The sequence below is a fragment of the Nelumbo lutea genome, chromosome 5, assembly GCF_056320005.1.
Source record: "Nelumbo lutea isolate HS-2025 chromosome 5, American lotus-T2T, whole genome shotgun sequence".
Taxonomy (NCBI): domain Eukaryota; kingdom Viridiplantae; phylum Streptophyta; class Magnoliopsida; order Proteales; family Nelumbonaceae; genus Nelumbo; species Nelumbo lutea.
Genome location: NC_142688.1, coordinates 83004930 through 83024328, shown reverse-complemented (window position 1 = coordinate 83024328; position 19399 = coordinate 83004930). Strand labels below are relative to the sequence as shown.

Genomic DNA, 19399 nt, shown 5'->3' with positions numbered 1-19399 from the left:
TAGTCTTCAACTGCCTTCTTTTTGGCGTCTTCAATGGCTTGGGAGAAAATCTGTGTTTTCTCCCTAATGTCCTCCTGAAGATACTCGACTTGATGCTGCAAATCCAACTTCAAGTCCGCCATGTGCTTGACAACTACCCCCATGGCCTCGGCGTCACGTTGAGACCTCGCCTGTCTGGCCATCGCGATGCGAGCAGCCTTTTCAGCAGCGTAAGCAGCCGCCTCAGCAGCCCGGGTATTTGCCTCTGCAGCACGGAAGGCTTCTTCAGCAGCATGAGCAGCAGCCTCAGCAGCTCGCGCCTGTCGCGAGCTCCTCTCCACTTGGGCAGCCAAGGCATGAATTGAAGAATTCACCTACCAAAAGAAACAAGTGAGCAAATAACAGCAGAAGCAGCAGAATAAAAAATGAAGACCAAAACTCACTTACCACCATGGCATGTGTTACGGCGCGGCAAGCGACCTGATTCAAGGGAAGATCGGTCCATGCCGCGACCTCTTCGGGGAAAGTAGCATCCCTACTCTTTTGAAGAGCGTAGTTCAGCATCAACACGCTCCTAAACTCCCCTTGAGCTCCCGAGCCTGAGGGCCCAGCCTGCGTATGAGCAGACCCGGAGTGAGGAGCACTTGAGTACGCAGGAGCACCCGTATGAGTGGTTTCAGCGAAAGGCGCCCCGGCAGTCTCGTGCACTGGTGGAGTCACTTCGGGCTCCCCGGGCAGATCCTCTGTCGTATGGTCTGGGGCTTGGGGCTCCTCATCCAGGGGCAGCTCGTTACGAGTTCGCTTGGCGACCCGCTTCCTCCTCTTCATACCTTGGAACAAACGCCCGCCGCGAGTTCTCTCCGCATCCATCACACCTGCAGAACGAGTTCGACATCAGAAAAAATGAAGGAACAGAGCAAGCAAGAAACCGCATAGCCAGAAACCTACCCGAACTCAGGCCGGCTGCAAAAAGCTTAGCCTCCGTTAAGTAGTGGTGGCACTTTAAGCCTTGCCGTGCCCACTGCCGGAGACCCTTCACCGTCTCTTTATCAAGAGTTACGCCCGAGTCAGGAGCGGCCTCACCCCACCCGGTCTGAAAGGGCCATCCTTGTGCACTTGGCACGCCGAAGTAGTCCCGCTTCCACGCCGGGACCTTGTTAGGGAGATCGTGCAGAAGCTTAAAACCTTGGCGAGGAGTAAGGTAATACGCCCATCTCCCCCCAGGAAGAGGACCCGCCTGTCTTTTGAGCATCAAGATAGAGGAGAATATCTCTAAATCCAAGGGGAAATTCTGCTCGCAAAAAAGGGATATCGTCCCCACCAGGTTCCGAATAGAGTTCGGATGAAACTGGCCAATGGTGACACCGAAGTGGTTTATGACTTCGACGAGGAGGGGATGGAAAGGAAGTCTTAACCCTGCGGCGAGCTGCTCTCGAAAAATCACGATCTCGTCGGGACCGTGTTCCCAAGGAAAGCTACCCGAAGGAATGAAATATGTGTACCCCCCAGGAAGATTGTAGGACAGAAGTATGGATTGAAGCCCCTCAGGCGTCATGGTTGAAGGACCAAACCTGTCTAGCATCCGACCTCGGCGGGAGGTAGACGCCAAACTGCCCGAAGCAACTCGGCCCACTAGTTCATAGTCTTCAAGCTCCACCTTGGGGTCACTGAGGCAGTTTGGGGACACGGCTCGGTTGGTGGAACCTACGTCAGCCCTACTCGAAGAATCATCGGAGCTATCAAAGCTAGACATTGGGGAAAAGATAGATTCAAGAAAGTACTCACCGGAAAGTTTGAAGAACAAGTTAAAGAACCGTGAAGACTGTATAACCAGCCTTGACGCGAGCTGGAAGAGACTCGGACGCGAGTTGGAAGGTTGGACGCGAACTCGATAGACAACCGCAGAAGTGACAAACCAACTGGGGTCCCCCACTATTTATAGCTACAGTAACCAAGAATCGACCGTGCAGACTGAAGATGACCCGACGACCCACGTTCTTACCAACCTTGCAACCCTTAAAGTCGAGACGTGATTGGCGCACGTCTTTCCGAAAAAAGCGAAACGTCAGCACGTCTTTTTGAAACCGACGTCGCTTTGACACGCGTCTTTTCGAATCTGACGCGCCGCACGTCTCCCTGACAGTCGACGGCGTACGTACAGCAGTGGCGTGCCTTTTTGAAATGACCCACTGTCACGTCCCAGCGGCGCGAGTTGGTTTGAAATTTAAAACGCACGGTCACAACCACCAACATTCTTGAGTAAGACACGTTTCCAGCCTTCTCGAAAACCGATAAAACCCTAGCAAAAGCATCTCATATAGTGAAGGTTTGAAGGACGGGACAAATCTACAACCACCTCTTGAAAACTCCCCGCACCATGGCAAGGCCCTCGGCGCAAGGAGTGGGGGGCAATTGATGAAGGAAAATTTGGCCCGACCTCTTTATTATGAGACACGTGGCAGAAACGACAGCTCGGCAAAAGGGGTCAAGCCTAGGCGGGAACAAGGGCACACTTCGCCGAACTAAACCGCCTTGTAACAGCTCGGGATAGACTTCGCCGAACTACCACCTTGTAACAGCTCGGGGTAGACTTCGCCGAACTGCCACCTTGTAACAGCTCGGGGTAGACTTCGCCGAACTACCACCTTGTAACAGCTCGGGGTAGACTTCGCTGAACTGCCACCTTGTAACAGCTCGGGACACACTTCGCCGAACTGCCACCTTGTAACAGCTCGGGACACACTTCGCCGAACTGACTCACCTTGTTGCAGTTCGGGATACCTTCGAGCTCAAGACCGCATCGCTCAGCACTTCGCATCTTCTAGGCACCAAAGCCAAACAAGTCGTACCATGCCTGGCACCAGGGAATTCCGTGCCCGAGGGCACCACGCCTGACTGACTTGGGATCTGACGTTTTGGCAGCAGCACTCTAAACGGCCACCTGCCACCGCCATTGACGCCGCCCTCTCCAGTTAGACGGTTAGGCAGTGACGGTTCTGTCTCAGCAGAAGGGACGACAGCCGAGTTGACAAGCGCAAGAGTAATCATACCCGATCTGACAAGGGCCTCGGGACGAGTACGCGAAGCGACTATAAGAGCCCCTGCCCCCCCGACAACGGAGGTATGCAAAAACTTTGTGCTATCTGATATTACCTTGCTTTTGAAGGATTCTAACTTGATCTTCGGAGCCTCTACACCGGGTTCCCCCCGGAGCTTTCCCATCTCTCCCGTTTTAGGATCACTGCTACCTCGTTCGAAAGCAAGACAGCGGACAGCTAAGACCGGCCGGATCGCGCTCCATCAAGACTGATGAAAGGGGAGATCAAGTATACGACATGTTTATATTGAACGCGTAAAAAAAGGTGGTATTGTGTAAAAACCTAATGGATTTTTTATTATTATTTATGATAATTAAAGTATTATTAAGTGTGACATAGGTTAAAAAAGTCAAAATATTTTTTAGTCAAAGAAACATTATTTGGATATTTTCTCTCTATAATCATTTCACATAATCTAAGACAATTCGAATAGGACAGCTAATTCACTTGAAATAAATCAATGAAATTAGAAATTAAGAAACACCTATATGACACCAATGGGGTGGTATTTCTTTAATAAATCACAATGATAAGAAACATACAAATAATTTACCCCCAAATGTCAAAGAGGTTTCGGAGAGATCAAAGTTCACAAGGAGGCTAAAGTGATTGTGAGAAACCTCAAAGGAATTTTGAGGGAATGTTTAGTATGAATTCGGCTTTGGTCAGGATAAAGCCCGTTCGAGCAGCATTTATCGCTTTGTAATGAGAATATCTTTATATTTATATATTTTATTTTATAAGAAGATATTTCTAATACAAAATTATAAAAAATTATTAAAATGGTATTGGCACAGGTTTTCCCTGATAGAAGCCAATCTCATTTAATATGATTTTTATTTATTTGAAAAATATCTGTATTTGATTTTATTTTCAAGATCAAGAATAGGTATTTTTTTTGAAGGCACTAAGAATAAGTAATTGATAAACATTTTTTAGTGTTATTTAATAGCTATGCGTGATAAACAATCTTACCAAATAGAATTTTGACGATGAATTGACACCATTTTTTTAAATTAACGAAAATCATACCAAACACCGTCTAAGTCATTTACCCTTGACTAAAAGAAAGTATAAAAGTATGAAAAAGAAAGAAAATACAATACTCCATATTATATGTTGTTTAATTACCAAAAAATATATATAAACAATTTTTAAAGTCCCACATTCCCTCCCAAGATGTGATTGTGTGCAACTGTGCATTATCACCAATACCATTACCTTGTTTGTTTGCAACTTGCGACGCATTTGCCGGCGCGTTCCACATTCAAAGTGAAAACAACCAACAAACAGACCCTTACATAGCAATTAACAATACAAAAAGAAGGCAGGCCAGCACGTTCTGTGTTTCCTCTTTTTCCATTGCCTCGACAAGGTTCGCCGATGTCGGTTGGTCCTTAATTGAGCCTCCTGGCCTCCAGTGAATAATGGATAAGGTCATAAGGGAGGGAGGAGGTAGGACCTACCCACTCCACTTCACTTCAATTACCCCATTACAATTACATCGCTTTATTATTCTATTCTAGAATCTTCTTTTTCCCATGTATTGAAACTTGAAACGGCCCCATTCTCCAGTTTCCTCTCTCCAGATTCCTACTCCACTACTAGTAGTAAATGTAATCTCTATTTCAATTCCTACAAAAAGCCACTGTGAGCGATTATCTACTGAGATGATTGCCGGATTTGCATTTTAAACCTCTCATCTACTGAAAGTTAAAGGTAAAACGAGTTGGATATTCTTTTGTTCTGTGCACATCCATCCACCTGTCCTCAGTACGTCTCAGTTTGGGATCTTGCATTAATAGTTGAAAATGACATATAGTTTGGTCTTTCTCATTGATGGTTTAATGGTCGCGTCAATTCGGTTTAATCCGTCTCGGCAAAAGCTTCCGAGTTCAGGGGTTTCTTCTACCAAGTACCAACTCACAAATTCACAGTTGAAGATGTGGAAACGCCAAAGCCGAATTATCAAGAAGAAAGTAAAAAAAGAAAAGTTCCTGATTGTTATTGAAACAAAAATCGAAGCAATGTACTCAATTCGACTCCTGTAGTTATTAATTCTAATGATGGTTGTCAGGCTTTGAAGTTTGTAGCTTGGAAGTGTTTACTTATCGTCGTCTTGTTTCCAATGTACAGATCAGGCGTTAATTAAACAAAAAGAGGAATCGACACGACGCAAAACGTTTGTTTGTGTTGAAATGAGAGACGACAAATGTCAGTAGTTGAAGAAAGCGCATTGGGGAAGACGAATACAAGGAGGCCTTGGATTTATGTTGTCAGGAAGGTTATCAAAGCGGCGGTTGGTGTGTAGTATGCTTTTTTTTTTTGGTAAAAAGTGTAGTATGCTTCGAGTGAAGAGCATATTTAGCTTTCATTTACAGAGCAGATACCATCCCTCACGTGCTCGTTCTGCTTTTCAGACACTTATCCGTATAAAGCCTTCACTCCACTCTGTTCTTATTGCTTTTGGAGCTCAAAACTTTCTCTGTTTCTTTGTTCGAAGTTCTTCTGTATATCGTCTACTGGTGCGGATCTGGTCTGGTAAGCCCCAAATTCCTCTGTATTTCGTTTTACATTTATTCTGATGCCTAAGCAATTCCAAACCCTTTTAACATTGCATATTCCTTCGCTTCAATCGAGAGTTTTATTCTATAAGCAGCACTTTAAATTTCAAGGGCGCACCTCTTTCTAAAATAAGTTCCTTAATAGCTATATCCACCATGGTTGAGGGGAAAAAGAAAGAAAGAAAGAATCTCTCTCTGTCTCTCCGGCTTTGCAAGGTTGATCAACTCTGTGTTTCGGTGGGCTCTTGGCATGGTCGTATTGTTTTTGAGAATCTTGTTATCTTTGTCGCTTGCAGCACGTGATTGCATCTCTATACTTTTATTTATTTATTTTTTATGATAAACTTCTTCGACTCTATCCTCATTCTAAGTTGGTTGGTTCTCCGCCCCCTTCTTTCTTCTGTTTTCCCCCTATGGGCGATGGTATTTTAATTTACCATAACTTCGTTTTTCTCACGGAAAATACCAATAAAAACTACCAAAATTCTATTGCAAAGATTACTTGTTAGTTGGCTCTTCCTCCATTTGATTCCACATTTGGGGCGGAACTTGTAGTTTAGTCTGAAGCAGCAGCAACTTATCTGTTTCCATGTTTGCTTGAGTAAATAAATATCTCTTCAATATTCAATGGACTGTGTAGTGTATTGTGGATAGGAGATCCGGAGTCTTAGATGGTGACTTGGCTTTGGACTTTGGGGTTTTACCATTTTCTGAAAATTTACTTGAAAAGTAGCATATATTTTGTAAAAAGCAAAAAATACAGAATGGTGAATATGAGAAGGGTACGGATATCAAGTGGGGAATGTATTGAGAAGAGTGATAGGATGTTTCCTGCTTTTGTCTCCTCTACGATGCATGCGACGGAATTAGAAAAATGGAGCAAATTCATTAGATGCTTTGTTCTTGAAATTCCTCTTTTTCTGTTTTGTAATCTCATTTGCTCCGTGTATTCCATACAAAAGCTTGGACTTTTCCTGTGCAGATCTACAAATAGCTGTGGGCAGGAACAGAATCTCAGTGCGAAGATCGAGGCCATCGAGCCATGGATCTCCATTATGGCAAGTGTTGGAGTACTTCAAAGGTTTATCCTTTACACCTCTAGCAGTCTAGCTCAATTTCATGTGCTTGTTCTTTTGTAATCTCATTTAATGCGGAAAATTGGATGAATCAATTCCATTGCAGAAAGACTCTTGGAAGACAGTTTTGCTGTTAGCTTATCAAAGCCTTGGTGTGGTCTACGGGGACTTGAGCATCTCCCCTCTCTATGTTTTCAAGAGCACATTTGCGGAGGACATTCAGCATTCTGAGACTAATGAAGAGATTTTTGGTGTGCTTTCTTTCGTCTTCTGGACGCTCACTCTAGTTCCTCTATTCAAGTACGTCTTTGTGGTTCTTCGAGCCGATGACAATGGAGAGGGTAAACATTAGAAGTTCGTCTAGAAAATTTTAAGGGATATTCACAATCCATAATGGCTCGAGATGTATTATATGTTCTCTTTTCACACTCGTGCCTTTTGTGAATGGTTTTGCAGGTGGCACTTTTGCTTTATATTCCTTGATATGCAGGCATGCCAAAGTTAGTCTTCTTCCAAATAGGCAGGTTGCAGATGAAGCACTATCTACATATAAACTAGAGTCCCCTCCGGAGAAGAAAAATAGCTCACGGGTGAAAATTTTGCTTGAAAAGCACAAGGCCCTGCACACTGCTTTGCTAATCTTGGTTCTGCTTGGTACCTGCATGGTAATCGGAGATGGGTTACTCACACCAGCAATTTCTGGTATTCACTTTCCCTACAATTCAAGTTATATTCTTTTTCGCTGCTTTCAAATTTTCTAACCAACGAATTGCTGTTCTTTCTCTGTTTCTCTTCTCTCTTTTTAGTTTTCTCAGCCGTTTCAGGCCTTGAGTTATCAATGTCCAAGGAACACCATCAATGTAAGTTAATCAGAGTCTTTAATTCTGGGTACTGCCTTGGTTGATTTTTCTTAATCTACTATTTTCAATCCATTAACAGCTCATTATCAATCAAGTTAAGTGACAACCAAATTTCGTGATCTGATGCCGAATCGCTGATGTTACCACTATTTGAAATGTTCAACAAAGCAAACAATAAGCATTTCCAATTGTTAGTGATATTTCATTTTGTTGTCAAAGGAGAAGAACAATCCAGTACCCTGCTTCTGCAGGTCTATATCGAGTTAATTGCAGGGTCTGCATTTTCTGGTTAGAGAGAACCAATTCACCCTTTCATTCTTTATTTGCTCTGGGCAATAACTTCCACCCTATCTATGAGATATGAACTTGATGTTCTAGTAATTAACAGAATTGCGCTCAACACTTGAAGCTTAGCTTCATCTAAGAACATAAAGTTCCTGCTGTTAAAGGGTCAGAAACATAACCTAAATATTTCAGGATGAAAAAATTTCCATCTTTTTTACTTGTTGAGTGATGGATCCTTTTCAAAAGGGGGGAAAAGGTAAAAGAGACAAAATGTATTAAAGAGTTATTGGTTTCAAATTTGTTCTCAATACGGATTTGGCCACAAAATAATAGTGTCTTTTCGATAAATTGATGACTACACAATTAATGGGAAAGAATGTAAGTGATATAGACAACCAGGGATTTACTGGGGTGGGTGGTGACTATCACTGAAGGTAAGAGGGACCACTTGGTCCATCTGGACCAGTCAGTGAGAAAAAGCTCCAAAAAAAGTGGGCCGAAGTAGAAGCATCAACCAACTTGTCCAATTTGTTGTCAGAAATCTCCCGTTGCTTCTTTGAACCTATCACCTTGTCAATTGAAATTTGTCGGTCACACATTATCTAAAGTTCATCCCATCTTCCTAGGGATGTTACCTATTTTCTTTATTTTAAATTGAAGCTTGACTTATTATATATGCAAGCATATTTTATGTATACAAACACATTTTCATGAGATGCATATATAGATGAATAAGGGAAATGATATCATGTCTGGAATAAGTTGGTTGATTTCATCACTCAGGCAACAGGGTTAAATGGTGATACATATGCATCCAAAAGTACACATCATGGTTTATGCACATGTAAGATGTAACAACTGGACGAAAGATTGGAGTGGGGTTTTTTCCCCAATAAGCCTGCTAGTGGGTGTCCATGATTGTATTGGCTGGTATGGTGTCTCCTTAAGTATTGTTCTTATTTTCTTGTAGTGTAACTACTCCCCATATACAGATAACAGTTTATCTAACATTCTATATACTGATTTTGGTAGATTCCAATTTTGATATGATAAGTCAGAACTTGGAAGTGTTTAGTCTTTTAAAACATGTACTTGTCTCATTATTAGGGGTGTGCCCCCTTGAAAAATGTAATGTGCCCAAAGCAATCCCTCATTTTATGATCGTTTTCAGTACAAAATATCTACTATATTTTTAGTGTACCATAGAATTATGAATAGTTTAGATCATTATTGGCATCTAAGTATACACTTTTTTTTTGAGTCGTGCGTCTTCTCACTGCTTAAATAGAGGGAGTGGTAAATGTAGGTGCACAGGACAAGTCTTTTGGAGATTACAGAAAGAAATTGCATAAATCCTCCAAGAAAAAAATACCAGAGCTAAATTTCATTGTAGATCTGGTCACTCTAAGAGTGGCTCATTGGATCTCCAAAAAGGAAGAGTTTGAGCGGGGTCCCATTGGTTTTATCTTTGAAGGTGACATGAAGTGGTAAAATTTTCTCAAGACAGATTATATTGAAAGGGAATGAAAACCTTCTCCACATCCCCCAAGTAAAGCTCAATTGTCATGGTTACTCTTTCAGAAATTCTGGGCCTGGCATTGTGCTTTTTATGAACCACTTTGGTTGGGTTAGGTGACTCCTGACTGCACCATTCTTTGACTGTATTGGAGAGGCTATAGAGATAAGGGCAAAGATGTTATTGCTGCTACAAAGGCTGATAATATCCTTTGAATGAAATAAGGATTGGAGGTGGAAGGAAATATGTTAGTTGAAATAGGTGACACAATGACACTCTCTGATGGTCCTTAGGCACTTTAATGTTGCATAAGAGAGGCAAGATCACTGGCTGTCATGGTGAACATCTTGTTAAGCAGGGCTCCTAGATCAATTAACTGACTATATCTGCTCTAACTAGGGATGGGGCTTTAAAGAGAATCTTTGTACCAAGGGTGGGGGAATAGACTTAACAGGTTAGTCATCTAAGGTAATTCTCTACTTTCAGCCTTTCTTTTGGCTGTTTTATCTCTATTTTCCTGCAATTTTGTTCATTCTCTCTCTTAAAGTAAGAAGGCTTACTGTGTTCTGATTATTTGTTTTAATAAATGCTTTTGATCTTGTTACTGATAAAAAAATTTGTGGACAATTGAGAAACCATCAAATCTTTCTTTTTCTATATTTGATCATTGAAAAGTATCAAAATTATCAGTTACAGGTTATACTTGATATATTCTTTCTAATATTTGTTTTGCTGTGTCCCATGATTGCAGATGCAGTGGTTCCAATTACTTGCTTCATTTTAGTGTGTCTATTTGCACTTCAACACTATGGCACACATCGGGTTGGATTCCTTTTTGCGCCAATTGTTCTGATTTGGCTCCTGTGCCTTAGCACCCTTGGCTTGTACAATATATTCCACTGGAATCCACATGTTTATCAGGCACTTTCTCCATATTACATGTATAAGTTCTTGAGAAAGACAAGGAAAAGTGGCTGGATGTCTTTGGGTGGAATCTTATTGTGCATAACAGGTATAATTTTATTACATGAGCATATTTTCGGGAATGCCATCTATTTTCAAGGATTCAGTTTTCAGAACATTCATACACAGTGCAGTGAGGTTGTATATTCAACCAAGGTTAGTGAGTTTATGGACCCCAACATGTAGACATCTTTCATTATGGAGAGATTAATGAAAACTTGGTACTAATGCAGCAGTTGGAAGGAATCTTGCTGGATCTATCAAGGATAGGTATATGTAGAAGGAGCATAAACGATACACCTTTTTTTACAAAAAAAAAATCTAAATTTCTGGCTATCTTTTGCGTTGTTCCATAAGAAATATTGCCCTAATTTCACAGGTCAACTAGAGAAAATCTTGGGGCTGATTAGTATGGAATTTCCATTTGCATTGTCATGGTGATCTCATCCCTATAATTATCAAACTCAAATATAGACTGGTCCACCATCTTCCAGTATAATTCAATAAATGACCCTTGGTACGGTCTAGAAAATCAACTATCATTAATTCTAGGCACTAAGACCAATTGCTATCATTTTCAGACTTTCATGGTCATTAAGAGGGACGCCAAGCCCATAGGAATGGCCTTTTTGGTGAGCATAGTGATTGACCATAGCTTTGATGTCAAATATTATAAGGACTGACTACTCTAATGCCTAATTGATGTAAGATTTCTATGACCCAAGAATGAACATAAGAAAGTATTAATATATTAGAATAGTGTCTAGTAGTGATGATTTAAAGGGATCAGGGTTGAAAGGGTACTAGGACAAATCAGTGAGAATTGCAATTTCTCTTTGAAGTTCTGGAAAAAAATGAAGAACTTAAGTATAGGGGTGGACTTCTTTATTTTTCAAGCCTCAGGGAGAATATGTTATTCTAACCAATTTGACCTAGAATCTTTCCAACCTCCCCAAACCAATCCCTACCTTTAGTTCTTAATGAACCTTATACCTTATTCTAGCCAATAAGTGCCTTCCTAGACTCAGCCAGTCAGCCTTGTGTGATGGTCATCCTGTATCACATGGCTCTTAATAGAGTGCAATGGCAAAACAGGATTTGTACTGCTGATTCAAAATAATTTCGCTTAGACCTTCATTGAGTAGAACAATGTATTCACATATCGAAAATTCTGAACTCATGATAATTAAAAAATGGACCTTGTAAACTCAGTCAATTAACATCCTAAACGTAATGAGTTGTGTTTTGAGTTGAACAAATAAATGCTGGATCAAATATATTTTTTTAATTGGTAATGCTGGATCAAATCTTGATGACTGATCTCACCAGCCAACCTACAAATCATGAACTATATATGACCCATAGTCCTTGCAAGCATGACGCATGCCCATGTGGAGGAGTTATACATGATCAGAAATAATAACACCCAACAAATATTTTTTTCTGAATTATTTTATTTATTCAACTTTCTTGTTTACTGCGCAAATTATAGATTGCATTTCAGTCTCCTATAAGACACTTCAGTTGATCTTTTAATGACTGGGAAAACTTCTCAATCTGCATAACTTATAAAAAACTGCAAACAACCTTCATTAATGTCCTTATCTTTGCAGGCTCAGAGGCAATGTTTGCTGATCTCGGCCACTTCACATACACTGCAATTCAGGTACTTTCTAGCAGAATTGGGACATTTGGAAGAAACCTGCCAATAAAAAACATTAAGGAACCTGGAATTGAATGACTCCATTTTAATTTTTCATTACATTTGAGACAAGTTTTTCATCCTGTAATGTACATTCAAGGAATAGCCAACAACAAATGAAATAATGTCATCTTAGGATTTCAAGAAATTAAAATGAATCAATTTTGTGCACAATGGCTACTAAAAAGCCCACTAATAATTGCAATATTTGAAATCCTATTCTGATAGCAGCATCTTATTCTTTGTCCAATTGCAGATTGCATTTACTTTTCTAGTTTATCCAGCACTAATTTTAGCATACATGGGTCAAGCTGCATACTTGTCAAGGCACCACCATATTTACAACAGTTACCAGATTGGATTCTATGTCTCAGTTCCAGGTAATCTTTTATTCATGCTTGACTGTTACAACATTATTCATAATGGACCATCTTTTGTGATAAAAAAAATTTAACAAAAATCCCAGCAATTTGTGAGCACTAACTGGGTGGCTCTTCCTCACCTATAAATCATATCAAAGTGTACAATTTGTCTGGCAGAAAAAAATCATAGAAAAACCCAGGTTGTTGGAGTTATAATTTACAAATGGGTTGCAACACTAATCTGGCCCTCTTAATGACTTATATGACGCAGGTAAAACCCATTAGTAGTAGTTTCTTAGCATGTGCAAATACTCAACTCAACTTGGAATTGATCCCAACTTTTTGCAGTCATGTGCAAAATACCATCCAATTAAATATTGAAGCTGTTGAAGAAGTCACATGCACAAAAAGAAAAAAGTCTGATGTGTTGAAGTTTTTGGTTTTCAGAATGTGTGAGGTGGCCAGTGCTTATACTAGCAATATTTGCTTCAGTGGTGGGAGGCCAGGCGATCATTAGTGGAACATTTTCTATCATCAACCAGAGCCAATCATTAGGTTGCTTCCCGAGGGTCAAGGTGGTTCACACCTCTGATAAGATACATGGCCAGATTTACATCCCTGAGATCAACTGGATGCTCATGATCCTCTGCATTGCTGTGACCATTGGGTTCAGAGACACAAAACACATCGGAAATGCATCAGGTTAAATTTTAACAAATTAATTGGTTTCTCTTTGCATCAAGCCTTTGGAAAATACGTAGGTACTGTACTGAAAAGGTATAATTTGTGGGTTTGCAGGGTTAGCAGTGATGACAGTGATGCTGGTGACCACATGCCTCACTTCATTAGTCATTATCATCTGTTGGCACAAACCCCCTATTTTGGCCCTTGCTTTCCTACTCTTCTTTGGAACCATTGAAGTTCTATACTTCTCAGCTTCGCTGGAAAAGTTCCTTGATGGGGCCTGGCTCCCTATCCTCCTAGCACTTTTCCTCATGACCATTATGTTTGTGTGGCATTATGCAACCATCAAGAAGTATGAATTTGATCTCCACAACAAGGTATCCTTGGAGTGGCTTCTGGCCTTAGGCCCCAGCTTAGGTATCGCACGAGTTCCTGGAATTGCGCTAGTGTACACTGAACTCACATCTGGAATTCCTGCAAACTTCTCTCGGTTTGTCACGAACTTCCCTGCATTCCACCGTGTCCTGGTCTTTGTGTGCATCAAGCATGTACCTGTACCTTATGTGCCCCCAGCCGAACGTTACCTTGTGGGCCGTATTGGGCCCTCAGATCATAGGTCCTACAGGTGCATTGTTCGTTATGGGTACCGAGATGTTCACCAGGACATTGATTCATTTGAATCTGAACTTGTTGATAGGCTTGTTGACTTCATCCGGTTTGATGGGTATCGGACCCTGGGGACCAATTCATGTGTTGAGGTCGATGCATCTCGTTCTAGCGAGTCCACAGGCGAGTGTAGATTAGCGGTGATTGGAACAGTAGCATTCTCAGGCCTACCAGCTTATGAGATTGAGGAAAGTGTGCAACCGAGTAAAACTGTCAGGTTTCAGACAGTGGAGAATAATAAAATAGATGTAATAGAGATGGAACCGGTAGGTGCTGTTGAGAAGAGGGTAAGGTTTGCCATCGATGATGAATCGGGTGGTGGTGGTGGTGATGGTGATACACATTCGGCGATGGATGATCGGGTGCGGGAAGAGATAGAGGATCTGTTGGAGGCTCAACAAGCAGGAACGGCATTTATACTTGGCCACTCACATGTAAAAGCAAAGCAAGGATCCACATTCCTGAAAAAAGCGGCTATTGATTTTGGGTACAATTTCCTGAGAAGGAATTGCCGGGGACCAGATGTGGCTCTCAAGGTACCGCCAGCATCTCTCCTTGAAGTTGGCATGGTCTACGTTGTGTAGTCTAGTGTAGTACTAGTCCAAGCGCGCCTCGTTTGGCCTTTGGATCATCCAAAACTTCTTCTAGTCTAGACTCTAGAGGGAAAAAAAGTGTGTATAACCTGAATGTGCGGCTTGATAGTTGATACTTCACACCAACCAGTGTTGTTGTTTGTAATCTATGTATTGTATTTGTATTATAAAATGACACATCAGTTTCCGTGCATTTGGCTCGGCGAGAGCCGAGAGGCACAAAACAAGAGTCAACAAGAACCACCTCTGGTTTTAGATTCTATATGAAAATATGAGTTAAAATCAATTCACGGCGGGGACGTGCTGTGGAATACCAGTATACGACTGTATTTGTGTCCCATTCCACGGAAAGCATTCCACTAATTAATCAACTACATATATCTATCATATATGCATGGTCAAGGTCAATCCTGTTTGGTGGTCTCTTCTAGTGGGGCCCTGTTTTTTGCGATTAGGCCAGGTTTACTTGGCTGAAGCCAACAGTTTATGTAGTTGTTAGGATTGTGCTGAAAATCACTAGGAAAGATATGATTTAGTTGCCATTAGTTTAGGAGTTAATAGCCATAAGCTACTATCAACCATTAGTTCAGGTGTTGGGAAAGATACCATTAGCTTTTTCATGGTATCACAGCCGAGCATGGCTGAAAACAAAGGACAAGAACAAGGCGGTGGTCAATTTACAAAGAACGTGATCTCGCCCTACTTTCTATCAACCAATGACAATCCATGTAGCATTATTACACAAATCTAGCTTAGAGGCGACAATTATGATGAATGGGCTCGAGCGATAAGAACGGCGCTGTGAGCCAAGAAGAAATTTGGCTTCATCGATGGATCGGTGAAACAACCTTCAGACGATTCGGTGGAATTGGAAGATTGGTGGATGGTGAATTCCATGCTTGTGTCGTGGATTCTAAATATGATTGAACCAAATTTGTGGTCGACCGTAATGTATACGGAGATTGCAAAGACGCTCTGGGACGACATAAATGAGTGATTCTCTGTTGGTATCACGAGTTCAACAACTCAAATCCGATCTGGCGAATTGCAAACAAAGGGGTATGACGATTCTGAATTACTACGACAAACTCAAGATGATTTTGGAGGGCATGGGATAAGAAGCGAGATGATGAGAAACTTCATCAATTTTTGATGGGGCTAGATGACACGGTCTATGGAGGTGTGCGTTTGTATATACTAAGTACAAAACCTTTGCCAAGCTTGAATTGAGCCTATGCCATAGTGATTCAGGAGGAGCAAGTTCAAACCATGACCTGCGCAAAGGAAGAGAGGAGTGAACCTATGGCCTTCGCAGTTCAAGCAGGGAAGAGGCAAAACGAAGGTAGAGACAAGAACGTGGTATGTACTCACTGTAACAAGGAAAGCGACAATAGTAGAGAAAGAAGGCACAGTTGCGCTGGACGATCATTTAAAACTGACTACTGTTTTATATGCGTCTAGTTTGAATTGCAATTTAATTTCTGTGTTACAATTGATTGAAGAGTCGAATTGTATTGTTCAGTTCACTAATAAATTTTGTGTAATACAGGACCACACTACGAGGATGCTGATTGGAGCGGGTGAGTAGCGAGAGGGACTCTATTATTTCCGGAGCATTGCATTAGCAAGAGCAATGAAGACTACAGAGAGTAGGACGTGTGATATTTGGCATCAAAGGTTGGGGCACCCTTCTCATAAAATTGTTAACTTGCTGCCTTTTGTCACAGTACTAAGAATAATAATGATGACAATATTAAGGGTTGTGATGCATGCTTCCGAGCTAAACAGTGTCAAGAAGAGTTTGTTTCTAGTAATAATAAAGCATCTGATATTTTTGAGTTAATTCATTGTGATTTATGGGGTCCTTATAGAACTGTAGCTTCTTGTGGTGCTCATTATTTCTTGACAATAGTAGATGATTTTTCTAGAGGCGTTTGGATTTATTTTCTGGTTGATAAGACGGAAGTGAGGCGAATTCTTCGAATTTTTTTTGCTATGGTTCAAAGGCAATTTAACAAACATGTAAAAGTGATTTGTACTGATAATGGGACTAAGTTTGTTTGTTTAGCTAGTTATTTTGTTGAAAATTGTATTATTCATCAAACCACTTGTGTCGGGACCTCTCAACAAAACGGGAGGGTTGAGTGCAAACACTGCCACATACTCAATGTTGCCCGAGCATTACGTTTTCAAGCTAGCTTGCCTATTGATTTTTGGGGGAATGTGTATTGACCGCATGTTGTTTAATTAATCGGACACCGTCCATTCTATTGAAGGGAAAGACTCCCTATGAAGTTTTATTTAGGCGACTTCCTTCTTATGATAATGTGCGAGTTTTTTGTTGCTTGGCATATGTGCACAATCATGGACATGGAGGGGATAGATTTGCTAATCGGAGTAGACGATGTGTTTTTGTTGGGTATCCTTTCAGAAATAAATAATGGAGTTTGTATGATATAGAGTCCGGCACGTTCTTTGCATCAAGAGATGTTACCTTTTTAGAGCATGAATTCCCTTATGCATGTAAGGAGGATGAATAGCCAAACAAAGCACAATGCCAATTTAATTGTGAAATAGGTGGGACAGATGAGGTGTTGGTGCCGTCCACTTATTTACATGGACAAGCAAATGGTGAGATGGAATTTGACCAACGAGGTGAATTAGCTGAAGAAGGAACCCGCGTAGAATCGAATGCAAATGCTAGTGGACCCATGCATCATTATGACGCCACCACAGAAAATGTAGGCGAAGACAGTCCTGACGTAAGGGGGGGTGGCGATATTGAGCAGCAATAGCAATCTGAATCTCAATTGCAGCAATCTGAATTTTATTTGGGGCGTGGGCATCAAAAGAAACAACAGTCCACAAAGTTGAGAGATTATGTGCTTCACACCGCACATCGATTGAGTCCCTCTCCATGTCTCATCGCAAGCTCACTCGGGCAATCACATTCTGCAGGTAGTCCTTTTCCCATAGATAACTATGTGAACTGTAACAAATTTTCTTGTCGACATTGTGCTTTCTTGGCAGCTATTACTACAGGAGTTGAACCTATTTCTTTTGCTGAGGCCGTAAATGATGAAAAATGGAGATATGCAATGTAAAAAGAAATACAAGCACTTAAAAATAATCAGACATGGACTGTGGAGCCTTTGCCATCCAGAAAATGAGCCATAGGATGCAAATGGGTGTATCGAATCAAGTATAATGTTGATGGGACAGTGGAAAGATACAAAGCTCGTCTCGTGATTTTTTGGAACAAGTAGGTTGAGGGAATTGATTATAATAAAACTTTTGCCCCAGTTGCAAAAATGGTTACTGTCCGCATCTTTCTTGTAGTTGCAGCAGCTAGAAATTGTGAGCTTTATCAAATGGACGTGTATAATGCATTCTTGCATGGTAACCTTCATGAGGAAGTTTACATGCGAATGCCTCCTAGTTTTCAGTTAAATAAACCAGGTATGGTTTGTAGGTTGAGAAAATCCCTGTATGGCTTGAAACAAGCGCCAAGATGTTGGTTTGCTAAATTAACCGCAACCTTGAAGACATATGAATTTGAGCAATCATGTTCAGATTACTCCCTCTTCACCTTTCGTCGAGACAAGGTGCATCTGCTTGTTCTCGTGTATGTAGACGATATTATCGTGTCAGGTAATGATCGTATGGCCATTCAAGTCTTCAAAAAATATCTGAGTGACTGTTTTCATATGAAAGACTTGGGACCATTGAAATAGTTTTTGGGCATTGAAGTTGCCCAAAGCTCAGTAGGAATTTTTCTATCTCAACGTAAATATGCATTGGATATTATCTCTGAAGTTGGATTACTTGGTGCAAAACTTGCTTCTTTTCCTCTGGAGCATAATCACAAACTAGCCTTGGCAAATGGGCCTTTCTTATTTGATCCTGAGCGATACAAGTGCTTGGTGGGTAGACTTATTTTTCTCTTAGCAACTCGTCCAGAGTTGTCTTATTGTGTGCATGTTCTATCACAATTTATGCAACAGCAACCACAGGAAAGACATTGGGAGGCCGCATTGCGGGTGGTGCGCTACTTGAAAGGAAACCCTGGTCAAGGAATTCTGTTGCGGTCAGACTGTGACTTGCAGTTGTATGCATGGTGTGATTCAGACTGGACGAACTATCCTTTGTCCTGACATTCTCTGTCTGGGTGGTTTATTCTGCCTGGAAACTCACCTATTTCCTGGAAAACTAAGAAACAACATACTGTGGCTCGTTCTTCAGAATAAGTAGAGTTTTGATCTATGGCCACTGCCACATGTGAATTAAAATGGCTGAAAGGATTGTTATTAGCTCTTGGAGTTACACATCCAAACCCAATGAGATTGTATTGTGATAGTCAGGCAGCCTTACATATTGCAGCAAACCCAGTGTTTTCATGAGCGTATGAAACACATTGAAGTTGATTGCCATTTTGTACGTGATGAAATTCAAAATAGTTGCATTCGTCCTACTTATGTGTCAACTACTATTCAACTGGCTGATATTGTTACAAAGGCACTGGGTAGCAGAGAATTTGAGTACTTTCTTCACATGTTGGGCATTCACAATCTACATGCTCCAACTTGAGGGGGGGTGGGGGTGTTAGGATTGTGCTGAAAATCAGGAACTAGTATTCGTGTATATCTCTTTTCCTGGTATCTCTGTATATCTTATTCTTAGCATGTATATTTAAGTTAGGAAACATATGATTTAGTTGCCATTAGTTTAGGAGTTAGTTGCCATAAGATTCAGTTAGGAAAGATATGATTAATTGCCATTGTTTGATTGCAGGGGTGTAGTATATTTGAGTTTTCTCAATGAATGAAAGAATAAGAATTAATCAGCCAAGCTCTTTCCCTAGTCAAAAAATTTGGGTCTAGGCTCTTTCAGTGGTCAAAATTTTTGGGCCTGGGCCCACCCTAGATTCACAACAAAAAGTCGAATTCTTGGCTGAAGGACAACGACACTGATACCCCCCCCCCCCCCCACCACCACCACCACCACCACCCACACAAAAAAAAATAATAAATAAATAAAAATCAACCCATGTC

General features: G+C 41.1%; 1 protein-coding gene across 11 annotated transcripts; it reads left to right on the top strand.

Moving 5' to 3' along the window:
- Positions 1-4907: 4907 nt before the first annotated feature.
- On the top strand, positions 4908-14608 carry LOC148853146 (potassium transporter 2-like). Of its 11 annotated transcripts, XM_088944918.1 has the most exons (13): positions 4941-5106; positions 5214-5376; positions 5498-5618; positions 6624-6722; positions 6824-7058; positions 7174-7419; positions 7524-7577; positions 10130-10497; positions 10575-10611; positions 11955-12007; positions 12300-12423; positions 12853-13107; positions 13204-14608. In XM_088944918.1, exons 4-13 carry the CDS (start codon positions 6684-6686, stop codon positions 14337-14339), a joined length of 2547 nt encoding a protein of 848 aa, XP_088801044.1. In that variant the 5' UTR covers positions 4941-5106; positions 5214-5376; positions 5498-5618; positions 6624-6683; the 3' UTR covers positions 14340-14608. The 11 variants fall into 11 exon arrangements, with proteins under 11 accessions (XP_088801047.1, XP_088801044.1, XP_088801049.1 ...); XM_088944921.1 differs by lacking the exon at positions 10575-10611 and having other exon boundaries at positions 4908-5106; positions 5214-5380; positions 10130-10390; XM_088944923.1 differs by lacking the exon at positions 10575-10611 and having other exon boundaries at positions 10130-10390.
- Positions 14609-19399: the final 4791 nt, after the last annotated feature.

Excerpts from the sequence above, each read along its gene's own strand:
- LOC148853146 (XM_088944918.1), top strand. The coding sequence starts at position 6,684 with ATGGATCTCCATTATGGCAAGTGTTGGAGTACTTCAAAG. Across the intron at positions 7,059-7,173 it reads AGCCGATGACAATGGAGAGG|GTGGCACTTTTGCTTTATAT; the intron begins GTAAACATTAGA and ends ATGGTTTTGCAG. Across the intron at positions 12,424-12,852 it reads ATTCTATGTCTCAGTTCCAG|AATGTGTGAGGTGGCCAGTG; the intron begins GTAATCTTTTAT and ends TTTGGTTTTCAG.